The sequence below is a fragment of the Pinus tabuliformis genome, chromosome 4_2 (genome assembly GCF_031772625.1).
Source record: "Pinus tabuliformis cultivar Carrire ecotype Pingquan chromosome 4_2, CPIR1, whole genome shotgun sequence".
Lineage (NCBI taxonomy): Eukaryota > Viridiplantae > Streptophyta > Pinopsida > Pinales > Pinaceae > Pinus > Pinus tabuliformis.
This window is the reverse complement of record NC_142304.1, coordinates 399,021,177-399,043,564: the sequence shown is the minus strand read 5'-3', so window position 1 is coordinate 399,043,564 and position 22,388 is coordinate 399,021,177. Positions and strand designations below refer to the sequence as shown.

The 22,388-nt window shown below is 40.3% G+C and overlaps 1 protein-coding gene across 1 annotated transcript in view; it reads left to right on the top strand.

Moving 5' to 3' along the window:
- LOC149169631 (C2 domain-containing protein At1g53590-like) overlaps nt 1-19,184 on the top strand; it is a 128,497-nt gene extending 109,313 nt beyond the window's left edge. Inside the window, exons 8-11 of the mRNA XM_089428754.1 lie at nt 17,220-17,312; nt 17,496-17,679; nt 17,775-17,910; nt 18,006-19,184. Of these exons, the coding sequence (XP_089284880.1) occupies nt 17,220-17,312; nt 17,496-17,679; nt 17,775-17,910; nt 18,006-18,890 (1,298 nt within the window). The 3' untranslated portion in view covers nt 18,891-19,184. The remainder of the gene's footprint in view (nt 1-17,219; nt 17,313-17,495; nt 17,680-17,774; nt 17,911-18,005) is intronic.
- Nucleotides 19,185-22,388: the final 3,204 nt, after the last annotated feature.

Genomic DNA, 22,388 nt, shown 5'->3' with positions numbered 1-22,388 from the left:
AAGACTCTCACGGAAGGTTAGGAACTTGACCTTCCCCAGGGGCTTAGTGAGAATATCCGCGACTTGCTCATCAGTTCCTATATGATCGAGCCTTACGGCGCCTCGCTGTACCATATCCCGGATAAAGTGGTACCTGATATCAATATGCTTGGATCGGTCGTGGAACACAGGATTCTCAGTCATACGAATCCCACTCTGATTATCACAGAGTATTACAGTGGTATCTAGCACATGTTGGAACAGCTCACTAAAGAGCTTCCTCAACCAAACTGCTTCACAACAGGCCATACTAGCAGCAATGTATTCGGCCTCCGCGGTGCTCAAAGCCACCGACTTCTGCTTCCTGCTCATCCATGAGATCGAAGCAGAACCAAGATTGAAACAGCATCCAGATGTGCTCTTACGATCCACCACACTGCCAGCCCAATCGGCATCAGTATATCCCCGGAGTATCACACTCCCGGCAGTGTATCTCAGCCCATGGTTTATCGTGCCCTGAAGATATCTCAAAAGATTCTTGGCACCAACCCAGTGAAAATGATGAGGCTCAACCATCTGTTGACTCAAAGTATTCACTGCAAAACATATGTCCGGACGGGTGTTCACTAAGAACATCAAAGCTCCTATGAGTTGACGATACTCAGTAGGATTGGCCAAGATAGGCCCTGCAGCGCTGCCACTCAACTTCTTAAAGTTGAGTTCCATTGGTGTCGACACGGACTTACAGTCCACTATCCCAAATCTTTCCAGAAGCTTCACAATATACTTTCCTTGAGAAAGGAAAATCTCTCCAGGTCTCTGCCAGACCTCCAGGCCTAGGGAATAGTGCATCAGTCCTAGGTCTTTCATCTCGAACTCAGCAGCAAGCTCCCTCTTACATTGATGAATGAGAGGGTCATCACCTGTCAGGAAGAGGTCGTCCACAAACAGCACTAGAATGAGAGGCTTTCCTTCCTCAACCTTAAAGTAAAGGTTTGGATCAGCATTGCTTCGAGTGAAGCCCAGCTTCATCAAGTAACTATCCATCCTCTCATACCAAGCTCTGGGTGCTTGCTTTAACCCATAGAGGGCTTTCTTCAACCTGCAGACATAAGTGTCTCGATCTTGAACTTCAAATCCCAGAGGTTGTTCTACATACACCTCTTCCTTTATTGCACCATGCAGAAAAGCGGTCTTGACATCCATCTGATGAAGACTCCATCCTTGCGTAGCAGCAAGGGCTATGATGGATCGGATGGTGGTATATCGAGCCACAGGTGCAAATATATCGTCATAGTCAATTCCTTCCTTTTGAGAGAAGCCACGGGCAACAAATCTTGCCTTAAACTTTTCAGCGCTCCCATCAGATCCATGTTTAATCTTGTAGAGCCATTTAGCGGTGACAACAGATTTGTCCTTCGGTTTCGGGACCACATCCCAGACATCATTCTTCATAATAGCCTCATATTTTTCATGCATAGCATCCTTCCAGACTTGATGCTTGATGGCTTCCTCAAAAGATCCAGGTTCAGATTGTATAATAGTACTCATGGCAGCTAGATACCCTTGGTATCTACACGGCTTCTTGCTTTCTCGGAATGTTCCCCTTGGGGCAGCATGACCCTCAGCATCTTCGAGGGTGTCCCTGAGCCATGATGGCCTCTTTCCTAGAGAAGGGGAAGGATCAATAGGGTCCATTGGCCCTTCAACATCAGGCATAGTCTCATCCTGGGGTTCTTCCAGATTTCCAGGTCTTTCTTCATGGTTTTCTTCAGATCTAGGAAGATCTACTACTTTCTTCAGGGAAGCATCTTTGTCAAAAGTGACATCATGGCTTATCTCTACTTCCCTTTGACCAGGTACATAGACTCTATATGCCTTAGAAGTCTCACTGTAGCCCACAAACATTCCTTTCTTCCCAGTAGCATCCAGCTTACTTCTCTTTTCTTTCGGCACATGAAAATAGACAGGACATCCAAAAATTCTAAAATGTGAGACATCAGGTTTCTTACCAGAGAAAACCTCTTCGGGAGTTTTTGGAGTCCAAAGCGGAATGAGGGCATCGGTTTTGAATGTACACAGCAGTATTTGCAGCTTCTCCCCACAGAAACTTTGGAAGACCCTGGTCACATAGCATGGCACGGGCAGCTTCCACAATAGTCCTATTCTTGCGTTCAGCAACACCATTCTGCTCAGGAGTATATGCAGTGGTAGTCTCCCTCTTAATGCCAGCTTCTCTGCAAAAGTCTTTGAACTCATTTGACTCATATTCAGTGCCATTGTCAGTCCTCAAAATCTTGATCTTCTTTCCGGTCATATTTTCCACCGAGGCTTTGAAGGTACGGAACCACATGAAAGCCTCATCCTTCTTCTTCAAGAAGTATATCCAGGTTTTGCGAGAGAAGTCATCAGTAAATGTCATATAGTAAGAACATCCCCCCAAGGATGAGATCAGTTGTGTGGGGAAACCCTTGATCAATTCTTCTTTTATCTTCAAAGTGCAGCAGAGAAAGAGAGAGAGTGTACATTTACAACAGAAGTCAACACTTTGACTTGTCTAGATCTGAGCATAGATCATCTCATATAACGATGAGATCAGTTGAAGACATTCTGCTTCAACTGATCCTCCAAGGTGACTCCTTCACCTATCATCATCCTACATCAGGTTCTCAAGCTGCACCACTGCATATGCATCATGCATCATCATGCTGCTCTTGATCTCATGCATCACTAAGGTTGTTGAAGTAGAACGTCCTCTCATAGTGGTCATGTGATGGTACCAAGCTGAGGTCACTCTAATAGTACCGAATCTTGTGGTCACTGAGTTTATCTCTACAATGGCACTGAACCTCTCCTTCTGCAATAACACCGAAACTGAAATTACAACATCGAATTGAAGTCACTGTCCTTTGTGGTAGCACCGAGACTTTTTCTTGAGATAGTAACAAGACCTTGTCCCTGAGATAGCACCAAAATCCTTTACTGAGATTTCACCAAGACTGTATTTCAGGACTGTTGTGTGAGATAACTCGGTCCCCTCATTCGAGATTTTCATCCAACCGAGATCCTTACCCTTGTCACTTCTTGTAATTCAGATCACTGTTTGCAATAGATACGTTACTGGATTATCTTCATACTGTTATTCAATATACTTAAACATCTATAGAAGAACCACCAAGATCTGGTGTCAAGACTGCTTCTTCTCATAGACAACGTTGGATTTTACCACGCTGTCACCTACAGTTACGTGGCATTAACACGGATCCCATGCTGTAGTATAACTGCTTTATAATAGATCAACTACAGGTATATCGTTGGAGGTCGAGGGTATTCATTCATGGTGACTGCGTCCTTATGCCGAGATCATTTAATACACGCTGCCTGATCTATGTTGCCAGATCCCACGCTGCCAGATCAACGAACGTTACAGGATGCCGAGAGTGTCATGACTGCACCATGGTGCAGTCAATACCTTGCTGCGGATGCGGCTCCCTTATGCGAAGATTCTCCATTGCTGCGTATAATGACAGCGTATAGATTTGCTGCGTATGCGTATAAGGTGACAACGTATAGTTTCCATAACTGCGTATAAGGTGACAGCGTATAGACTGTCCATAACTGAGCGTATAGATGTCCACGCTGTGTGTATAGTTTCCTTAATTTCGTATGCGTATCATGACAGCGTATAGTGCTGTGTATACATAACGTCTTCTCCTTTACAGCGTTTAGGGACGTGGCTGAAGTTTAGAGCTATGTGAACCTTCACACTGCGTATTGGCTTGGCAGCTACAGGTCTCCTTTCAACTGCGGCCAGATCTCCTATGAATTCTACTATGCTTGATGACTGCGGCTCTTCTTCCTCCATTGACTACGTGAACAAGTCTGCGTTTAGGCTGCTACAGGCAGCGTATAAAGGCTTCTTGTGCAGCGTAACAATGCCTCCCTTGACTGCGTTCAGATCTCTGCGGCTAGGGCAATGTACAGCAGCTAGGGCATCACTTGAAGACTAGCGTATCACTCATGGTGTCTCTCTCCTTCACCAAAAACCCAGACGTAGAGAGGAGGAGACTACTCATGAAGAGGTTGTGCTTATGACTCCAAGTGATGACTTCCAGCTGAGAGGAATCCATTTTCTTCGATGATGATTACTATAGATAGAGTTTGTCTTCACCTCAGCTCTGATCCCATGTAAAGTTTTGTAGATGTTCTATGCTAAGAGCAATTTCACTTTTATCGCAGCAATCATACAAGTAGATAAGCAAAATGCAGATAGAACATATAAGCAGATCTTACAGAAGACAAATCAGAAACAAGAAAAATGTATGTGTTCGTTTCGGCGGTCAACAGGATGCTTCAACCAGCAAAGTCTCCTTTGGTCAGCCAGCCCAGCATGTGTCACAACAACCCTCCAACCAGTAGATGAGTCAACCCAAGTCAGTTCTACAAAAGTCAACGCTGTCCTGAAACTTCTGCGAAACCCTAGCAGCAGAAACCCTCTTCGTCCTTCCCACGTGTGGCTGAAATTCGTCCTCCAGGTAGCTCGTACTTTTAGGATGAGAGAGGAAGATGTGAGTTGTGTTGTGTTCAAATTCTCTCCAACTTTTCCTGTATATATATATCCATCAATGAGGGTGTGTGACACATCTGTTGGGCATGTGAGCCTACATTACAAAACTGGCTGACCTTGCACATATAATTTATTAAGAATAATAAATTCAAAATATAAGTTCTGCTCATCGGATTAAGACTATTTTTATATGGATTTTACACCTCTCAGAAAGAGGAATCCAACAAAAATATTAGCCTCTTAATCTGAGCATCAGAACATGGAGTTTGGACCTAGTTGTTCAATTTTAACATGGACCCTTCATAAGATTACTTTCATTCTGTTGCACAATTTTAGGGGCACAAGACGAGCTGTCTTGATAACCATATCTATCTTTAAAAGCATTGACAATGTGTTGTAAAGAAGTGAAAGAGTCTTTAGGACAATTATTAAACCAATTCAAAGCATCACCCTCTAAAGAAAAGACAAATAGACGCATGTTGACATCTTCATGATTATACTGAGGTCTACAATATACAAACATTATACGAGAAAACTTGCCTAGATGCTTTCTAACAGCGACTGAATCACCACTCGAGAACAAAGACAATTTAGAAATGGCCACTTCCGGAATATCATGGAGAACATCAGTAAAATGACACGGGGTAAACGAATAATCCATGATGAATAATGAGGGACCAAATGGATGATAGAGAGATCTTTGCTCAAAAAAATCAAGAGATGAAAGATGTGGAGTCGCCACTTGAACATGAATCTAACTCTAGGATCCAAAAAGCAACAAACAATCAAATATGAGGGAGGGCTTCTTGTCTGAGAATAAGTGAATGAAAAGAAATAGAGTTGCCACCCAAACAAGAAATGATCCGAGAAGTCCAGGTGCTAAAGGTACAGATGAAACGATTAACGAGATGACGAAAGATAGGGCGATGAAAAGATCAAATGAGGCCAGGAAATGTTGGCCGTTTGACAGGCTAATGAATGGCGGAGAAAATGAGATGTGCCAAAAAATGTTGACTTTGCTAGCTCGAATGAGAGATGAGAAAGGTGAAAGACGAATGATGAATGTCGAATAAACCAAGGACAGAAAAAACTCTATCCCCGGCAGCGACGCCAAAAAATGTTGTCGTTGCCGGCCCAAATGAAAAGATGAGAAATGAAAAGGATGATGACGAAATGTCATTGAAACGTCGAGAATAAAATATCCCCGGCAACGGCGCCAAAAAATGTTGTCGTTGCCGGCGCAAATGAAAAGGATGATGACGAAATGTCGTTGAAATGCCGAGAATAAAATATCCTCGGCAACGGCGCCAAAAAATGTTGTCACACGGAGTGTCTAAGCACTGCGACAACGCTCAGACCGGGGGCTGTCACTCTGATCCCCGATCTCTCTGTTTAAGCCGTCTCCCTGTAGCAGGCTAAGGGGGGTAGACCCTATGGGATAGAAGAAAACTAGCTGCGAATCAGTTGGTTTGGAAGACACAACGAAGCAATCGAATACTTGATTAAGGCTTAGCGAGACTTAGAATTCGATTAAATTTTAAATGCCTAAGATCAGTGCCTTATGGAGTTAAAGATCTCGCTAGATAAAAATAAAGCCAAGTAATTGGTTTGCTGCTATTGCTTAGGGAAAAATCAACGATTGCTTGAAAAATATTTGCAAAATATCTAACATGTGACGAGCATCAAATAATTCAAGCAAAACGATCAATTGCACAATGACTTAACAATGCTCCAGCAATTAAATTTCCAAAAGATAGAATACATTACTTCAACCATGAAATTCAGATGCCAACCAATCTCAAAGAATGATTCACCACTTTCGAATAGCTAAACTTTTTAAATATATGAATCTAAGCACATTTAACTAAGTCGAAAAACCACGAAAAACTTTTCTTTCAAAATTTTTTAATTTTTAAATATTTTATTTTTTCAATGATTTTTTATTTTCATTAAAGTCAAAATAAACAAAAATCTAAATCTAAATGAAAAAAATTGAAATTTATTTATGAAACCTAAACTAAATGAAATAGAAAACTTAAACTAAAACTAAAACCTAACTCAAAAATCAAATATTAAACTAATCTAAATCAAATGAAAATTGAATTTTTTATTTCAATTTTTTTATATATTAACACATACTAAAAAAAAAGTAATACGCTAACCTGAAACTAAATTAATCTATACTAAACTTAAGATATATATACACAAAAAAGAAATCAAAATAAAAAAGAAATGAACTAATCCAAAACCTACCCACGCATAGAAAATTTATCGTTGTGCTAGTAGCGTGTGTTGGAGGTTGACAGCGGAGTGCTCAACAACTGCGGGAGGAAGAAGTGCGGACGATTTGCAGTGGCAGCTTGACGAAGGGAGTGACTGTGCGCGGAGAGCAGGCTTATGGACAGCGAGGGTGGGTAGCAGGTGACACGCTGTAGGTTTGGAGGGCTCGAGAGGATGAGGAGCCACGCAGGCCCAATGGAGGATAGCTCAAAGCAGGTAGCCGGAATGAAGATTAAAGAGGAACGCTGCGTAGGTATGGCCACGGGGTAAGAGGGAGCAACGGATGGCAAGGCAATGTGATACGATAGCGTTTAGAGGAGCTGGAGAAAACACTGATGATAGCAACAACAGCTGGTTCGGAGGAGCAGCGGACAAATGAGATCGATATCTCAATAGCCTGTGATAGTGCGCTAATTGAGCGAGCAGGTGGCTGCAAGTGCAAGGATTCGGGAGGGGTTTTGGACAACGGAGAAGACTTGATGGAAAGGAGAAAGGATGCAACTTGAAGAGAACAAGGGTGTGTGTAATATGGCAGCATGAAAGAATTCGATAGGCACGGGGATACGCGGGAGAGAGTTTTCAAAAGGTTGCATGAAGAGATTGTTGGACAGACGCAAGGATGGCCAGTGGATGAACAGTGGATAAGGTGAAAGGCTTTGGCAGCGAACAAGTGTGGATGAGGGGTGTTAAGAGGATGCGGGCTTGCATGAGATAGCGTATGCGCAGGGTAGAGCAGGAATGGAGCAACGATGGGGAATGAAATTGCGTGGAGAGCAGAGAAGGAATATAAGCGATGAGGAGACAGCGTGCAAATTGGCAGAGCAGAGATGGCTTGGATCTGGCAGAACGCTGGAGCAAAGGATGCAAGTCAAGGCCGCAAGCCTTAAAAAAAAATTCGAAATTTTTCTGCAACCAAAATGAAACCCCGAGCAGCAGAACTGTACACCTGCAAAAGACTAGTTCTGAGGCCAGATCTTACCTTCCAGGGCCTAGATCTGTCTTCAAGATCAAAGCTCACCTTCAAATCTGCAACTTGTAATGACAAAAACAAACACCTAGAAACAAAATATGCAAGAAACAAAACTAAAAACCCTAAAACCAGCTAAATAATTACAATATTCATAGTTTAAAGGCTCTAAATAGCCAGATTTGTCAGTATGCCACAGAAATATTTTTTAAGATTTTGAATTTAAGATGAGGTGCTTCAGAAAACCCTTCATGCATTCACCAGAAAAATTCTAATGATAAGCCTGGGATCAAAACCAACTGGGCTCTTCAGAAAATGTTTTTTCAGGAGTTGGCTGGTTCAGCCGAGAACTTCCCTGAACGCTCGATAATCTCAAAAAAAAGGATTTCCTACACAACTTATTTCAACCATTAACAAAGAATGAGAACACGATACTAAAATCCAGATCTAATGGAGATACTTGCCATCATGTTCAGAAATTTAACTACCATTCAAACCCTAGTGACTAAACAAGATACCTGTGTTTAAAATCACTATTCATTAAGCTATCATCAATGGCTGAAATTAAATTTATGTAGAAAAATAAAACATCTTACAGCATTTCCAGAAGAGTAACATTAGCAAGATTTCAACCCCAAAGTCTTTCTTTATTGCACATGAAAAAACGATTACAAGAGAGCTTTCTTTAGCACAAGACTCACAGATCGAATGATCTCAAATGACAACTGACTTCCTATTTAAAGGAAAATTTCCCAACGGCTAGTTCGAGTGATCCATGTCAAAGTGATCTCGACTGTCGATGAGGATCAAAATCTCTTTTAATCTCATCCGTCGAAATTTTAAATGCATTTTAATATATTAAAAAATTAAAATTTTGCATTTATTTCCTCAAAACTTTGACTTATTATTATTTTATTATTTTATTTATTTATTTTATTTTTTATTATTTTTATTGGACCCTCGAACTTAGCCTTTGGAAAAAATTACCTAGGACCTAGGACTTATGAGGGGTTTAATTATTTTTCTAACCCCCAAGACATTTTACATCATGATTTTTACATTTTTACATCTCAGGGGGGAAAACCCATTTGACAAAGACCCTCATAGACTACCCAGTTCTGCGACACAAACATAATCTAGCAGATCCAGCAATTTGTAATAACCTAACCAAATAGTTAGGATTATTCCCAAATCACTTTTACATAGACTCGATTTAGCACACTAGGACTCCCCTAAGATTCTAATGACAAAATCCATTCTGGCTTTGGGGTTAGGCTGAAGGAAAACTTTGTCGATCATGGATCGGTGAGACAAAAAACCTTTTGGAATGTAGATCATCACTAGAAAATTAGGTTTACCTAGGCAATTACATACATGATACAGATTTGGTAAGATTATTTACAATTTACACATGCAGACTGGGTTTACAACATAATATGATCGCGCTGATGATGATAGTCGAATGGCACAGACACGTTGATCAGGTGCTATTCCTTTTGCGAAAAAAGGGGGTGTACTGCTATGGGTAGTTGACACGTAGTGGTCAACGAACACCATTATTTTTGGACTAATGTCCCCGGGAAAACCCAATGCGGGAAAGCCGGTGCAGTTATCTGAGGGTTTTCTTATTAAGCAATATCATAGTACAATCTGGGTGGCGAAATTGGCCTACCTAATAGAGAATTTCCTTAGCAGCTATACCTCACAGTTTGAGAGAAATCTCCTGGCTGAAACCTCGAAAAAATCCTTCCGACAGCTCCTCAACACAAAACTGCTCTGCAACCCCAGCGTCCACCCAATTTGGACTGCGTCAGCCCCAGGAGGCCCTGCGTCAGCTTTCTGGGCCTCTGCGTCAGACACACTGGCCTCTCTGGTGCTCTACGCAGCACTTGGCTACCTCTGCGTGGCCCTACGTGAACCTTTGCTGGCTCTGCGTCACTCTCCTTGGCTGCTGTGCAGCTCTCCCGGCACAATCTTTGCCTTCTCTATTTCTCTGTACCCAATGCCCCTCAGTTGCTCTCCCGGTCACTAATTATATCTCTCTTAGCAAACCCCGCTCTAGAGAATAGAATGACTAATCATTGTGGTGTGCTCTCTAAGTGACCCTCAAGCCTCCTCTTATACTTTTCCTGTTGACATCTCAACAGCCGAGATTAAGTCCCTAATCAACGGCTAAGATTAGATCTGGCTTGATCCCTGTCTTTTGGACCACTCTAACACGGATTCATATTAATACACATTAATATTTTATTTTCCCTAAGTTTAGACTTAGGGACTCCATTAAAAATATTAATTATTTTAATATCTCCTGATCTGTTTAGAATCTGTGCAAACCCTTTCTGGGTATTGAAGATCTCATGTGCCCCAACCTATCCACCAAATTTCATGACTACAGCACATCCGATGCTACCCCAAATCAACAGATCACCCTTTTGTGACCGGTTACATGCAACCTTCTTCTATATCACCAGCAGCAGAGAGCATGAAATCTATTATTTTTAGCACACCTTATCCCATTCTATTTTTATCCTTAAGTCATGCACATGCATACTATGGCACTGGAGGTTTTCTTTATTGGAAATTCGCTTTATTTAATTGGCACAAGTGCATGTGCATCTTGGAAGAGGATTTGATGGGCTGCTGAGGTTGGTGTATTCCTGGAAAGATGGCCATTTACTATGTAGTTGTTTTAGATGATATGTTCCTTGAAGTAGGGTTAGGCTCAGAACATCAAGGGTGGAATAAACACCGACAACAGTCTCTAATGTATTGTAATGGCAAGTCTAATAAAGTCGTGACAACAGAATATGAATAGACACGACACTGTGAACCATTGTTAATTGTAATATTGTTATGACAAAGTAATATAACTCGGTTACACATCAATTGCCATCTGTTTGTTTGGTTTTCTGATATTACAAATTATACAAGAATTTGGAAAATGCTTACTTGGCCCCATGCAAACAATGACCAGCAACTCAGCAAGCAAACAAAGAAACTCCAGCAAGATGGCAGCGACTCTAGCGAGCTTTGACGGCGAAAAATGACCGAAAAAACCAAAAAAGGAACCTTGCATGGGCTTTATGAGCGATTTTTCATGGGACATGTGTCCTAAGAGGAGAAAACGCTAGGACACGTTTTCACCACATTGAACATGCGTTTCTCGTTTGGAGGACACATTCAAAAACGTGTTGGACACGTTTTAGCCTTTAAGTTGTATTTCGTGTCTGACACTTAAAATATGGGACACATGACCTTAGGGGACATGTCTTGTGACTTAGGCCAACACATACCACTGATCAGTGGATAGAAGAACACCATGAATTGAACCCCAAAGTCTTTCTATAATGAGAAAAATGTTTCCAACAGAGCAGCAACTTAGTACAAGCACTACAAAAGCTCTTCATCCAAAGATGGGAAATAGAAGCTCAATAACTTCTTTATATAGAGAAAACCCCTCCAAGTGGAAAATAACAACTAGTTGGCTTGATCCTCGTCAAAATAATCTCGACCGTCGAAAATAACTTGATCATCTTTTAATCTCCACCGTCAAATTTTTATTTTTGAGGAAAAAATTGAATCTCTTAAAAACCATTTTTTATTAATCCAAAAATTAATATTTTGGATTAATTTCCTCAAAAAATTGACTTTGACTTAACCACTAAGGTCCAAGGGCTCATTTTTTTTTTTTAAATATCCATTTTTCCCTTGGTGGAGGACCTCCAAAATTTGACTTATTTTTGACCCACGAATTTTTGATTATTTTCCACTTGGAGAGAAATTAATTTCTCTATAATTATTTTTTGACTCAAAATTAATTAATTTTCTGGCTTAGGATTTTTATTTAATTTTGCTAGAAAAATTAATTAATTGACTCTAGATGGGAATTTTTTTTTTTTCAACCCTCAAATATTTTAGCCATGGTTTCTGATTGTAAGGGACCATGCACTAAAATATTTTTTACATCAAAATAATTACAAAATCAACCCTTAGAAGGGGAAAGACACATTTAGACTAGACCCTCAAGACATTACCCAATTCTGCGACACAATATGATCTAGTATGAAACCAAGTGTGCTTATAATAAAATAATTTAGCCATGGTTTCTGATTGCAAGGGACCATGCACTAAAATTATTCCTAAACACACTTTTACAATAGACTCGATAAACAATAGGACTCACCTAAGACCTTGTCAACAAATTCCACCCTAGCTTTGTGGTTTAAGCTGGAAGAAAAACTCTGTCGATTTGGCGTGTTTACAAACGTAATTCGGGGAGGTTAAGAAACTTCCTAGGATGAAATACTTTGCCAAAATCAGAGGCTTACCTAGGTGTTGTTACATAATTAAATGGTCATACTAGCATCATTTACAATATAAATTGCAAAATTTGAGTTTACAATGATGAATGATGACAACTGATGACTTTGATCCTTGAAAATTTTTCTCCACTTCTTTATTCTCTGCTTTCTCCGATTGTTGACAAAGCATGGTCAACAAGTCCTCCATGTGAAATCTCATTATTCTCATCAGAATGTCTACTGCATACTTGCCCTAACTTAGAAAAATATGCCCATCCTCCTTCCATACTTCTAATCCCAAGAAATAATATATCAGTCGAAGATTTGTCATCTCAAACTCTAAAGCAAGATCTCACTTACAGTCTCTCTGCCCCTATAAGAAATAAGTCATCCACATACAGTACTAGAATGAGAGGATCTTCACCAACCACAATTTAATAAAGGTTTGGATCTGCATCACTCTCCCTGAAGCCCAATTGCTACAAGTATCTATCTGAGAATACCAAGCTCTCGAAGCTTGCTTCAGTCCATAAAGCACCTTCTTTAATTTGCAAACATGGAACTCCCTCCCATGCACCTAAAAATCGTGTGGCTGGTCAAGTCTTCACATCCATCTAGTGGATCTTCCAAGTTTCCAACCCATCTTTGTTGCTATGGAAATCACTGACTTGAGAGAAGTATATCGAGCAACTAGAGTGAAGGTCTCCTCATAATCAACTTCCTCTACCTGTGAGAACTCTCAAGCCACAAACCAACCTTTGTACTTTTCAATGCTACCGTCCGCAACATACATAATTTTTTGTTGAAGATTAATAATGAAACCCTTATCTGCTAAACTGGTTTTCCCCACACTAGGGTTTTTCTAGGGACAATTTGTCCAAAAATATTGGTGTTCATAATTTTTGTGTGCATTATTTCTCATTTCTTGTTATTATTTGTGAAAATTGCAAGAGTGATTTATTCGTTATTTGTCGTGAACAATTTTTGAAGGCAAATAATCTGTAATAGATAGAAGAATAAATTCTGGTAACTGAAATTGAGGAAATTTCACACATACTACACTCTTGTGACAAATGAAGCACTTAATTTTACTCAAATCCTTCTTCTTTCCTAGTTGAGAGGTTTCCCCCTCACTATTACCTTTGGAACCCTTCCCTTTTCCCTTCTTGGCTATATGGAGCAGGGCAAGGTTCTCCTCCTCATCTCTTTGCTTATTGGCCTTAGTCTCCTCCCTAGTCTCTTCCTGGATGCAGACGTCCCAAAGCTTCTCCCAATTTTGAAGTTTCTCCTAGGCATAGATTCCTTTGACAAATGGTTCCCATGACTTGGGAAAACCATTTAGTGCCACATTCATGAGCTCTACGTCCTCTATTTTCTCCCCAATGGTTGCAAGTTGATCCCATGTTTGGGTGATCCTCATGAAATAACAGGTAGCATTATCTGATCTTGACATTTGGATGGATCTGAGCTTGTTTCTCAAGATCATCTTCTTGTTCATGTTGTCACTCTAAAACAGGTCCACTAGAGATTTGAATTTTGAACATCTCCTTGACTATCTTCTTTTCCGCCAAGTGAGGAATCAAGTGATCCTTCATGACATCCATGATGACACATTAAGCTCTAATGTCCTTTTGTGGGCTACCAACTATGTTGGATATGTTGGCGATTGGATCTCCTTATCCACAATCTGCCAAATGTCATTCTCTTTCAATAGCAAGGTAATCCTTTCCTTCCAAGACAAGAAGTTGGATGTTCCATCCAACCAATCCTCGAATCTCAACTGGTTACTACCATCTCTAAATCAAATAATTAGCCTTGTGCTAAGTCCTTCTAGCACCCACAAGAATAAAAAGTTGACATTGGTTTATAGATCCACTTGGATCTCTTGTGGATCTGTGTCTCAATCCTTTGAAGCACCCACAAAATTAATTTTGATTGGTACAGTCTCCCTTTGAAGACTGACCTCGGCTAATCATCGCTAATAGATTCCTTTATACTTTGTTGTTACAACTACTAGCCACACATCCTTGCTTCAACTTAAACCCCTCATTGATTTGTAGTAGTTGTTTTATAGTAGTTGCTCTATAGTTTTGTCGACCACCAACACTTTTGTCTTTTTGGTTGAGTTTGGTAGTAGCTAGTCTTGATAGCCTTGGTGAATATGTCTACTCTTTCCTTCTTGCACAATTTTCCTCTAGTAGCTACTTTAGGGGCTCGACTAGACAACCTCACGACTATCCTGTTCTATCACTGTTGCAGCCTGTTCTGCCCCTCTGCTGTCTGACAACCTTTGCTGCCAACATTCTATGGCTTGAATTTGTATGTACAAATGATGATACCCCCTCTTCTTTTTTATTCCCCTCGATTGTCGTGTACCCATGGCTCAACCGACCCATTGCTTGGTGGCTATGTTGGCGGTTCACACAATCAAGTTTGTTTGCCCCTTTAGCCTTCTACTTGCACGGTTGTTGGGTAGCAGTTCCCTGCCACCTTACCAACCTATTGGTTGCATCTTAACCTTTTCAATAGCTACATTGACTCATCTAGGTGCTAGTGGTTGTGTTGTTGACTGGCCGTTGCCCTCTCTTCTTGTCAGTGTAGCCTGTCTATCCCCAACTTGTGCTCCGACATCACTATCAACCTACTGGCTATATCTCTCAACCAACGACTCCTTCCTTGTGGATGTTGCCCCCCTTTCTCCTTGATTGAACCTTTGGTTGTGCTAGTGGTTGTACACAGTGGTTGGTAGCTATGTTCGCTGCCAGCCACTTAGCACCTTTTCTTTTCCTCAACTTTTAAAACTTCTTCAACTACCTTCCGATGCACTGCTGACTGTTTTTTTGTCTTTTGGGCAGCTAGAACCTTTATTTGTGTGAGGGTGGCCTTGTCCTTTCACCACTATTGTCAATCGTACAACTATCTAACACAAAAAATTTTAATTTGTTGCTTGTACAGTCAATTCTACCTCGTGCAATTGCTAGCTGAACCTAGCCCCTACGATTCCTGTATGAACCTGCCATCTGTGCAATAATTTGGAGATTGGTTTTAAGAGTTTGACCTCTGATACCATGTTAAATTTCCTTAACCCTAGCAACCCAACAATTTATTACTTTGCAAATTAATCACGCAGATGTACTAAATAAAAAGCATGGCTAGGATTTTAACATAAACAAAGTAATCAACGGAAAGAAAATTAGATGCTACCAACCTCACAATCAAATGCACACAATTTTTCGCCTTCAAATTGGTTCTTCATTTAAAATAACTTCAAAACTTACAAGGGCTCCCTTCCTGGGATAATGGCCCACTGAGGAAACTATGTACCACAATAACCTAGAACTGTTCCAACTGATTCAGCCCTAGATCTGTCATTCGATCTGTTTGGCTGATCTAGATCTTCTTTGTTGCTCCTTAACCCATCACACTTGAATGTAGTCCTTTTCCACTCAATAATTGAGATGTTCTTCACTCAATGTCTTGTGCTCACTCAATGTCTTGTGTCTTCTCCCTTAGCCTAGCTTTCCTTTTATAAGTTTGGGTTATGGATCAATTCCACAACCCTAATCTCCAAAGTGATTGGCGATTGAGATTAGATCTCAACATCACTTGAGATCGACGGTTGACATTCACCTAATTCACTAATTCAAATAAATTTTTCATTTCATTAGATTAACTCACTTTATCTTATAGAAAGAAATTACTTTAATCACTAAAGTAATTGCTAAGGTTAAGGATCTCTTAGGCAATTTGTGCATGCCTAGACACTTAGGCCTATGTAGAAGTACCTGCCCAAGCTGCAGACATCAACACATACCTAGCAATCCTTTCAACAACTTGCAACCTAATCTTGCATTGTATTTGAAACTTGCAGTACAGTTGAGTGCCCACAACCGACCCTTACAGTTGTTTATCTTTTACAACTTAATAAACCTGCCACCCAGCCTTGTGTTTTTGTTGCAGGGGCTGCAACTGATCCTTATGGTGCACCCTTTTCTCATTAACCTAACCTTGCAAGACTTTGACAGACCAACCTAGACTTGCAGTTCCTGCGACTTCCTCAATACCACAATTATGCTAAACTGCAACCTCATCAAACCTTCAAGCTATCCTTGCGGAGTGCATGTTACCCCCTACATATTATGAATGTGTTTTCTCAAAATCATGTTTTTTTTGCGTGAGTACATGTGATTCTATCATTTTTAATGTCTAATAAAACATTGATATTTATATTTTTAAATACAGTTTAACTTGCATTTATTACTCAACCTTCTGGCAGATTTTAAAATGAAAATTCTCTCGGCAACTAATCTTTGCTGCTAGTAATTCTTCTTTAATCATCTAATCTAGCATTTATTTGGGGAACAATTTAACAATGATTTCTTACATTTAAGTTCTTAATGCAACTTCAATGTATCAACAGCGAACACCTGCAACTTTTGTGAGTGTTGCTTTATGGATCTGGAACTTACACTAAAGCCATGGTCTGCTCTGTTACTACAAAAGACCTACACTTGGCCAGCAACCACCCATCAATGTTTTCACAGCTGTCATTGTGCATGTTTATAACAACCTTTCTACCTATGAACGATCGCCTTGAATTTAGAAACCTCATTTATTCACAAGCACTGCTTCACTAAGCTTGCAATTGCTTGTTACTATTCTACAAAAATTGCTCATTCTTTTATAACACATGCTGCAACGATGTAAAGCAAGCTTGTGCTACAAGTATTTAAAGCAAGCTTCTCTCTTGAGACAGTCATTCATCTCCTGGCAATTGGTGTCAACTCTCATCAGTTGAAGCAGGAGTCAGTTTGCTCTGCATAGGAGTTAGAACCATTAAATTTAACTCCATATCAGCTTTACCCTTGAGAGTTCTGAAGAGAAACATGTCTTCATTGACAACTTTATATGGTGTTAGATCTGCAGGTATCCTTTGTTTTTTGTCTTGTATCCTGTTAAGAATATGTTTTCACTAGTTCCTTTACATGTGCATGACGTAGGAAGCCATTTTTGGTCTTAATTACCATCATAGGTATGGTGAAAACACTGAAATGTGCTTTTATTTGTTTATAGAAATGAGATTGCATAGATGTTATGCATGGTTACTAAAGTTGTGAAACTGTAGGTAAATGGTTTCACGTAGATGGAAAACTGCCCGTTGCTTTTGTGAAGCTGGAGATTCTGGAAGGTGCTGATATGAAACCATCTGATCCAAATGGTATGTTTTTCCAAATTCATGGTCAATGAAATTTCATTGGAAGTAATTGCTGTTTAAATTTCTATCAAGAATTTTCTTTTCCATTTGTCATGTACTGAATTCAATGTATCTTGTAAAGAAGCACTAAGTTTCTTGTGAAACAGTCTATAGAATTTACTTATAAGTGTTTTGAAAATTATGTAGGTTTGGCTGATCCATTTGTCAAATTTTGCCTTGGAGCATATCAATTTAAGACAAAGATACAGAAGAAAACACTGAATCCAAAGTGGCAGGAAGAGTTCAAAATTCCAATTTTAAGTTGGGACTCACCAAACCAACTTGTTCTGGATGTTCGTGACAAGGATACTATCCATGATGATTTGCTTGGGTCTGCTATTACTCAGGCATTTTCTTGTGAACATGGATTTTTTTGATTCTTTGTTGTTGGTTTTATTATTTGACATCTTTCCCCCTTTATTGCAGTGATTGTAGAATCAATGTCAGCAATTTGAGGGGAGGTCAGAGGCATGACAAATGGATATCTCTTGAAAATGTCAAAATGGGGAGGTTGCATGTTGCTATCACTGTAGTGGATCTAGACACTGGTTCCAAGAATAGGGCAAGTTGAAATTCATTGTTATTTTCTAGTTTTCAGTCTCCACTGTCCAGAATACATTGTGTACGGCTTGGTATAACACACTTTTCTTTGAACAGGAGATGGAGCAGCTTATTGATGATCAATCCTCCATGCAGCACGAAGATGTCAATGGGTCTACAAGTTTTAGTACAACTCATTCTCAATGGAAAGCAAATGCCCCTATGAAAGATGAGATTGAAGTGATAAGTCCTCATGGAAGCAAGAAAAGCCCCATCTTTATTCATCACCCTGGTAGTGATGTTTCAGAAACTTGGAGTCAGAGGAAAAAGAAATCAGGGAAGAACAATACCATAAAAAGTGAAGAGGGTCATGGCTTTCAGGATAAACCCATGTCCTTACAATCTCAGACCTCCTTCAATGAACCTGAAGAAAGTAGCAGTGAAGAAGGTGAAGAGAATGACAACACAAGCAAAGGGCATAAGATGAAGAGATTTAGAAAGAAATTCCATAGATTGCGTACGATTTTCCAAAAAGACAAGGGCAATGACAAGTTTAGTGAGCTCAGCAATGAAGAGCGAAGAGAACATTCTGAAAAGCTTGTGGTTAGAAGTAACAAAGAAACAGGAATCAGGCTAATAATTGACAATGTTCCTGAAAATCTTACAGGACAGTTTGTGGATGTGAATTGTGACACTAAGAATTTGCATCCCAGTGCAAAAGAGAACTGTGAAGACCAAAAAACAGATGTGGAAGGTCATGGTAAAGGTCATGTGAAAGATATGGAATCTCCTAACGAGGATCATAATTCTGACAAAAGCTCTTTATGTGATAGTGATTTTACTGAATGTAAGCAAGAATGTAAATTACTGTTGTCAAAGGTTTCCCAAAATGACATGAAAATTGAGAGAGATAATACTTCTGGCAGCCCTAATCATTCTCAAAATAATATGATCCTTGAGGAAGATAACAATAATTCTACTGCCAGCTCCAGTCAGTCTTGAAATGACATGATCCTTGAGACGGATAACAACACTTCACCGGCTCAAAGTCGGTGAATAGTAAATCATCAATTTTATATGTACAAGTACCTGCATGTACAATCTCACAAGGATGGAATCTCAATTTTTGAGATACAAAATCCTGATGTGTTTGCGACCATGATCAGGACAGTTATCAACCAAACTCTGTTCTGGGAATGGGCATGAATGATGAATGCTGTTTTGCTATTAATCATTAACGAGTCATGTATCTTCCATCATATTTGACAAGATGCATCCGTGGATCGTGTTTTTTTCTTTTGTGTCTAATATGCCAAGTCCATTGATAAAGTGCTATCTTGTATCATGGTTCTTACGAATGAAAGTGTTAGGCACTCTTATTTCTCATTTTTTATTAATGCAGTTCTAGCTTTGTAATGCTCAGGCAATAAGAGCTATCATCACAAGTATATTGCGGTCTTTTGAAAATCAGTTTTAATTTGACAAAATCAGAGTTCTTTGTGCATTCAATGATTAGATGAGGGTGGCTTGCTGATAGTTGTCAAGAACTTGTGTAAATTTATAACATTTAGGTCATGTAGATGGTACATGGAAATTAAATGGTGTTATATTGTCTGCTATTGATGTAATGATGTATATGACCATATGCATCATTAAAATAGTTTTTTCCAAGTTATGAAGTATTTCCTATTTAACTTGGGAAAAACTCCAGATATCGTCAGCCTTATAATTTCAATCTCCTTATACTACCTAGGCAAATGTAAAAACTCTAAATATCATGGGCCTAATAATTTCAGTCTGCTTATTTTACCTTGGAAATAATAGTATATGTGCATGCCACCATCTCTCTGAATAGACTGATTTTGCTCCACGAATAAATCCATGTGTTCTGCAAAAGTATTTCATACCAAGCAAGCATAAAACAAGCTACAGAATATAGGATTAGTGAAAATATTACTGTCTACATTCATTTTTTTAGATAGTTCTATACTTGCTATTAGTCTTGAAATCAAGCCTTGAGAAGGGAATGTGGTTCCTTGCTAATTTTTGATTGACTTCTTTTTATGGATGCTTCTTGTCAACATAAACACATGCATGTGGACTTTGAAACAAGCCATGGGCTATGCTGCCCTGATTGGGATTATATATTCCACCAAATTCACTTAGGGTTTGAATGGTGAATTTTTTTGAATCTACGCATCAGAAATCCTACTGCAATCACTGATTTATCATCTCCTACTTGTTTTTTACGTTCAACAAGTTATTTAATTACTTAAACAGCGATGAAAACACTATTGCAACCTACACATACATACAGATCATGAACTGAAATAAACCGAGACAATTACACAAGGGACACCGTTATTTTTGGACAATCGTCCTTGGAAAAAACCAATGTGGGAAAACTGGTGCAACATATAGAGGGTTTGTATACAAGCAGATTTATGAATACAACTAGGGTGTCAAATCCGGATCACCCAATAGAGAATAAACCCGGTAGAAGTACCTCTATCCGGAGACAGATATTTTGGCAGTTCCAGCAACTAGATGATCAAACCCCACAGATGACAATATTGTTCCCAGTGCTGGGCAATGATGGCTACTCCAAGCTCTGCGCTGGAACTACGCCACCTCCTCTAGGAGTTGTGTCACCCTCCCAGTGAGCCTCCCTTGCTTAGAAATCGATATGTTGAACTGTTGCTCTCTCTTCCCCACAAAAATCCCCAATGTTGCCTCTTAGGGACTGCGTCAACCCTTCTAGCTTCCGCGTCACCCTCTCTGGAGTTGCGTTGACTCTCCTGTTGTTGCTCTGCCTCTCTGCTATGTATTCTCGGCCTTGGACTGAAGTCTCTCTGCCAAACGACCCCTCTCTGCAACTCAGATCACTTAGCTCGACTTTCTCAGCAAACCACACCCCAAAAAAATCGAACTCTTTGATATTTTGATGTATCTCCAACTGACCCTCAAGCCTCCTCTTATATTTCCTCTCTGCAACTCAGATCACTTAGCTCGACTTTCTCAGCAAACCACACCCCAAAAAAATCGAACTCTTTGATATTTTGATGTATCTCCAACTGACCCTCAAGCCTCCTCTTATATTTTTCCTATTGATGAATCAACGGCCGAGATTAAGTCCCTAATCAATAGCTAAGATTAAAACAGACTTGATCCTCGTCACTTAGAAGTTTCCCACCCATAGTCTTATTAATACCCATTAATATTTTTATTTTCCTAAGTTTAGACTTAGGGAGGCATTAAAAATATTAATTATTTTAATAACTCCTCATCCGGGTGGAATTTCTCCAAACGATTTCTGGGTTTTGGAGATTTCATGTGTTCTAGCCCCTCCACAAAATTTCAGAGCTAGATCACATCCGATGCTACCCAAAATCAACACTCCCTCTTAGTGAGGAATGTGCTCTAGTGACACTTCTTAACAGAAGTACTACAATGATCCACTGCATCGGTCCTTTGTGCTGCTGATGCTTGGCCTGCTGCCCTTCATCCACTGCACCGCTGCTTCCTGTACTGCAACCCATGACTTTGCCACTGCCACTGCTACATTTGTACTGCAGCTCCCTCTCAAAATGCTGCAGCATGTTGCCCATAGCACTACCACTGCTGACTGTTGCACTGCAACTCAGTTACTGAGAACTAAGTAACTGAAACTTCACCCAAGCACTGACATGCTGGTCAGTTTGGATGCCTCATGATGCTGAAGCTACCTGGGTTGCTAATTTGTGTTGACCCTCTGCTGCTATTGCGCTGCTGCAAACTACTCTGTGCCTCTCTCACTGCTACAACATCCACTGCGTTGCCTCAGACTTTGGCACTCTAGCAATGCCACTATCGCTCCATCACATCTCGCTCTAACTGACACCCGTTATTATGCTACTGTCATTAAGGGCTCCTGTAGCCGTATGTGATCCAAGAGTTTGGGCACCTCAAGGATCCTGCCCCCCATGTAGTCCTCTCGACTACAACTCCATGTCGCCCCACCTCTTCTCTAGAGGCGCATGGGCACTCATGGCACAATCGTCATCCTCACCTTCCTTGTGAGCGTTCACTGGAGCAGCCTTTGAGTCAGAAGCCTCCCCTTTGCCCTTCTTTCGGGGGCACTGAGTGGCATAATGTCCCAGTTCCCCACAATTGAAGCATCTAACCTTGGTTATTTCCTTTCTCTTCTGCTGCACTTGTTGTCCCGATGATGCGAGAGTTGCATCCTCCTCCTCCTCCTTCTTGACCTGGGCTCCCTTGTCGCTACTCCCTATCTTGGTCATCCTCCTGAGCTCTTCTTGTCGAGGAGCTACCCACATCTCCTCCCAACTGGGGGGAGAAGATCTACCCAAGATACTCTAGACAAATTTCTCTCAGTCTTCAGTGACTGCATTCAGGGCAGTCCTGACCATGAACTCAAGATCTGGTGTAGACCCCACGGAAGTCATCTGGTTGCGAATCCCTTGCAACCTGAGAAGGGAGGGGTCGATCTCCCCTCCTTTC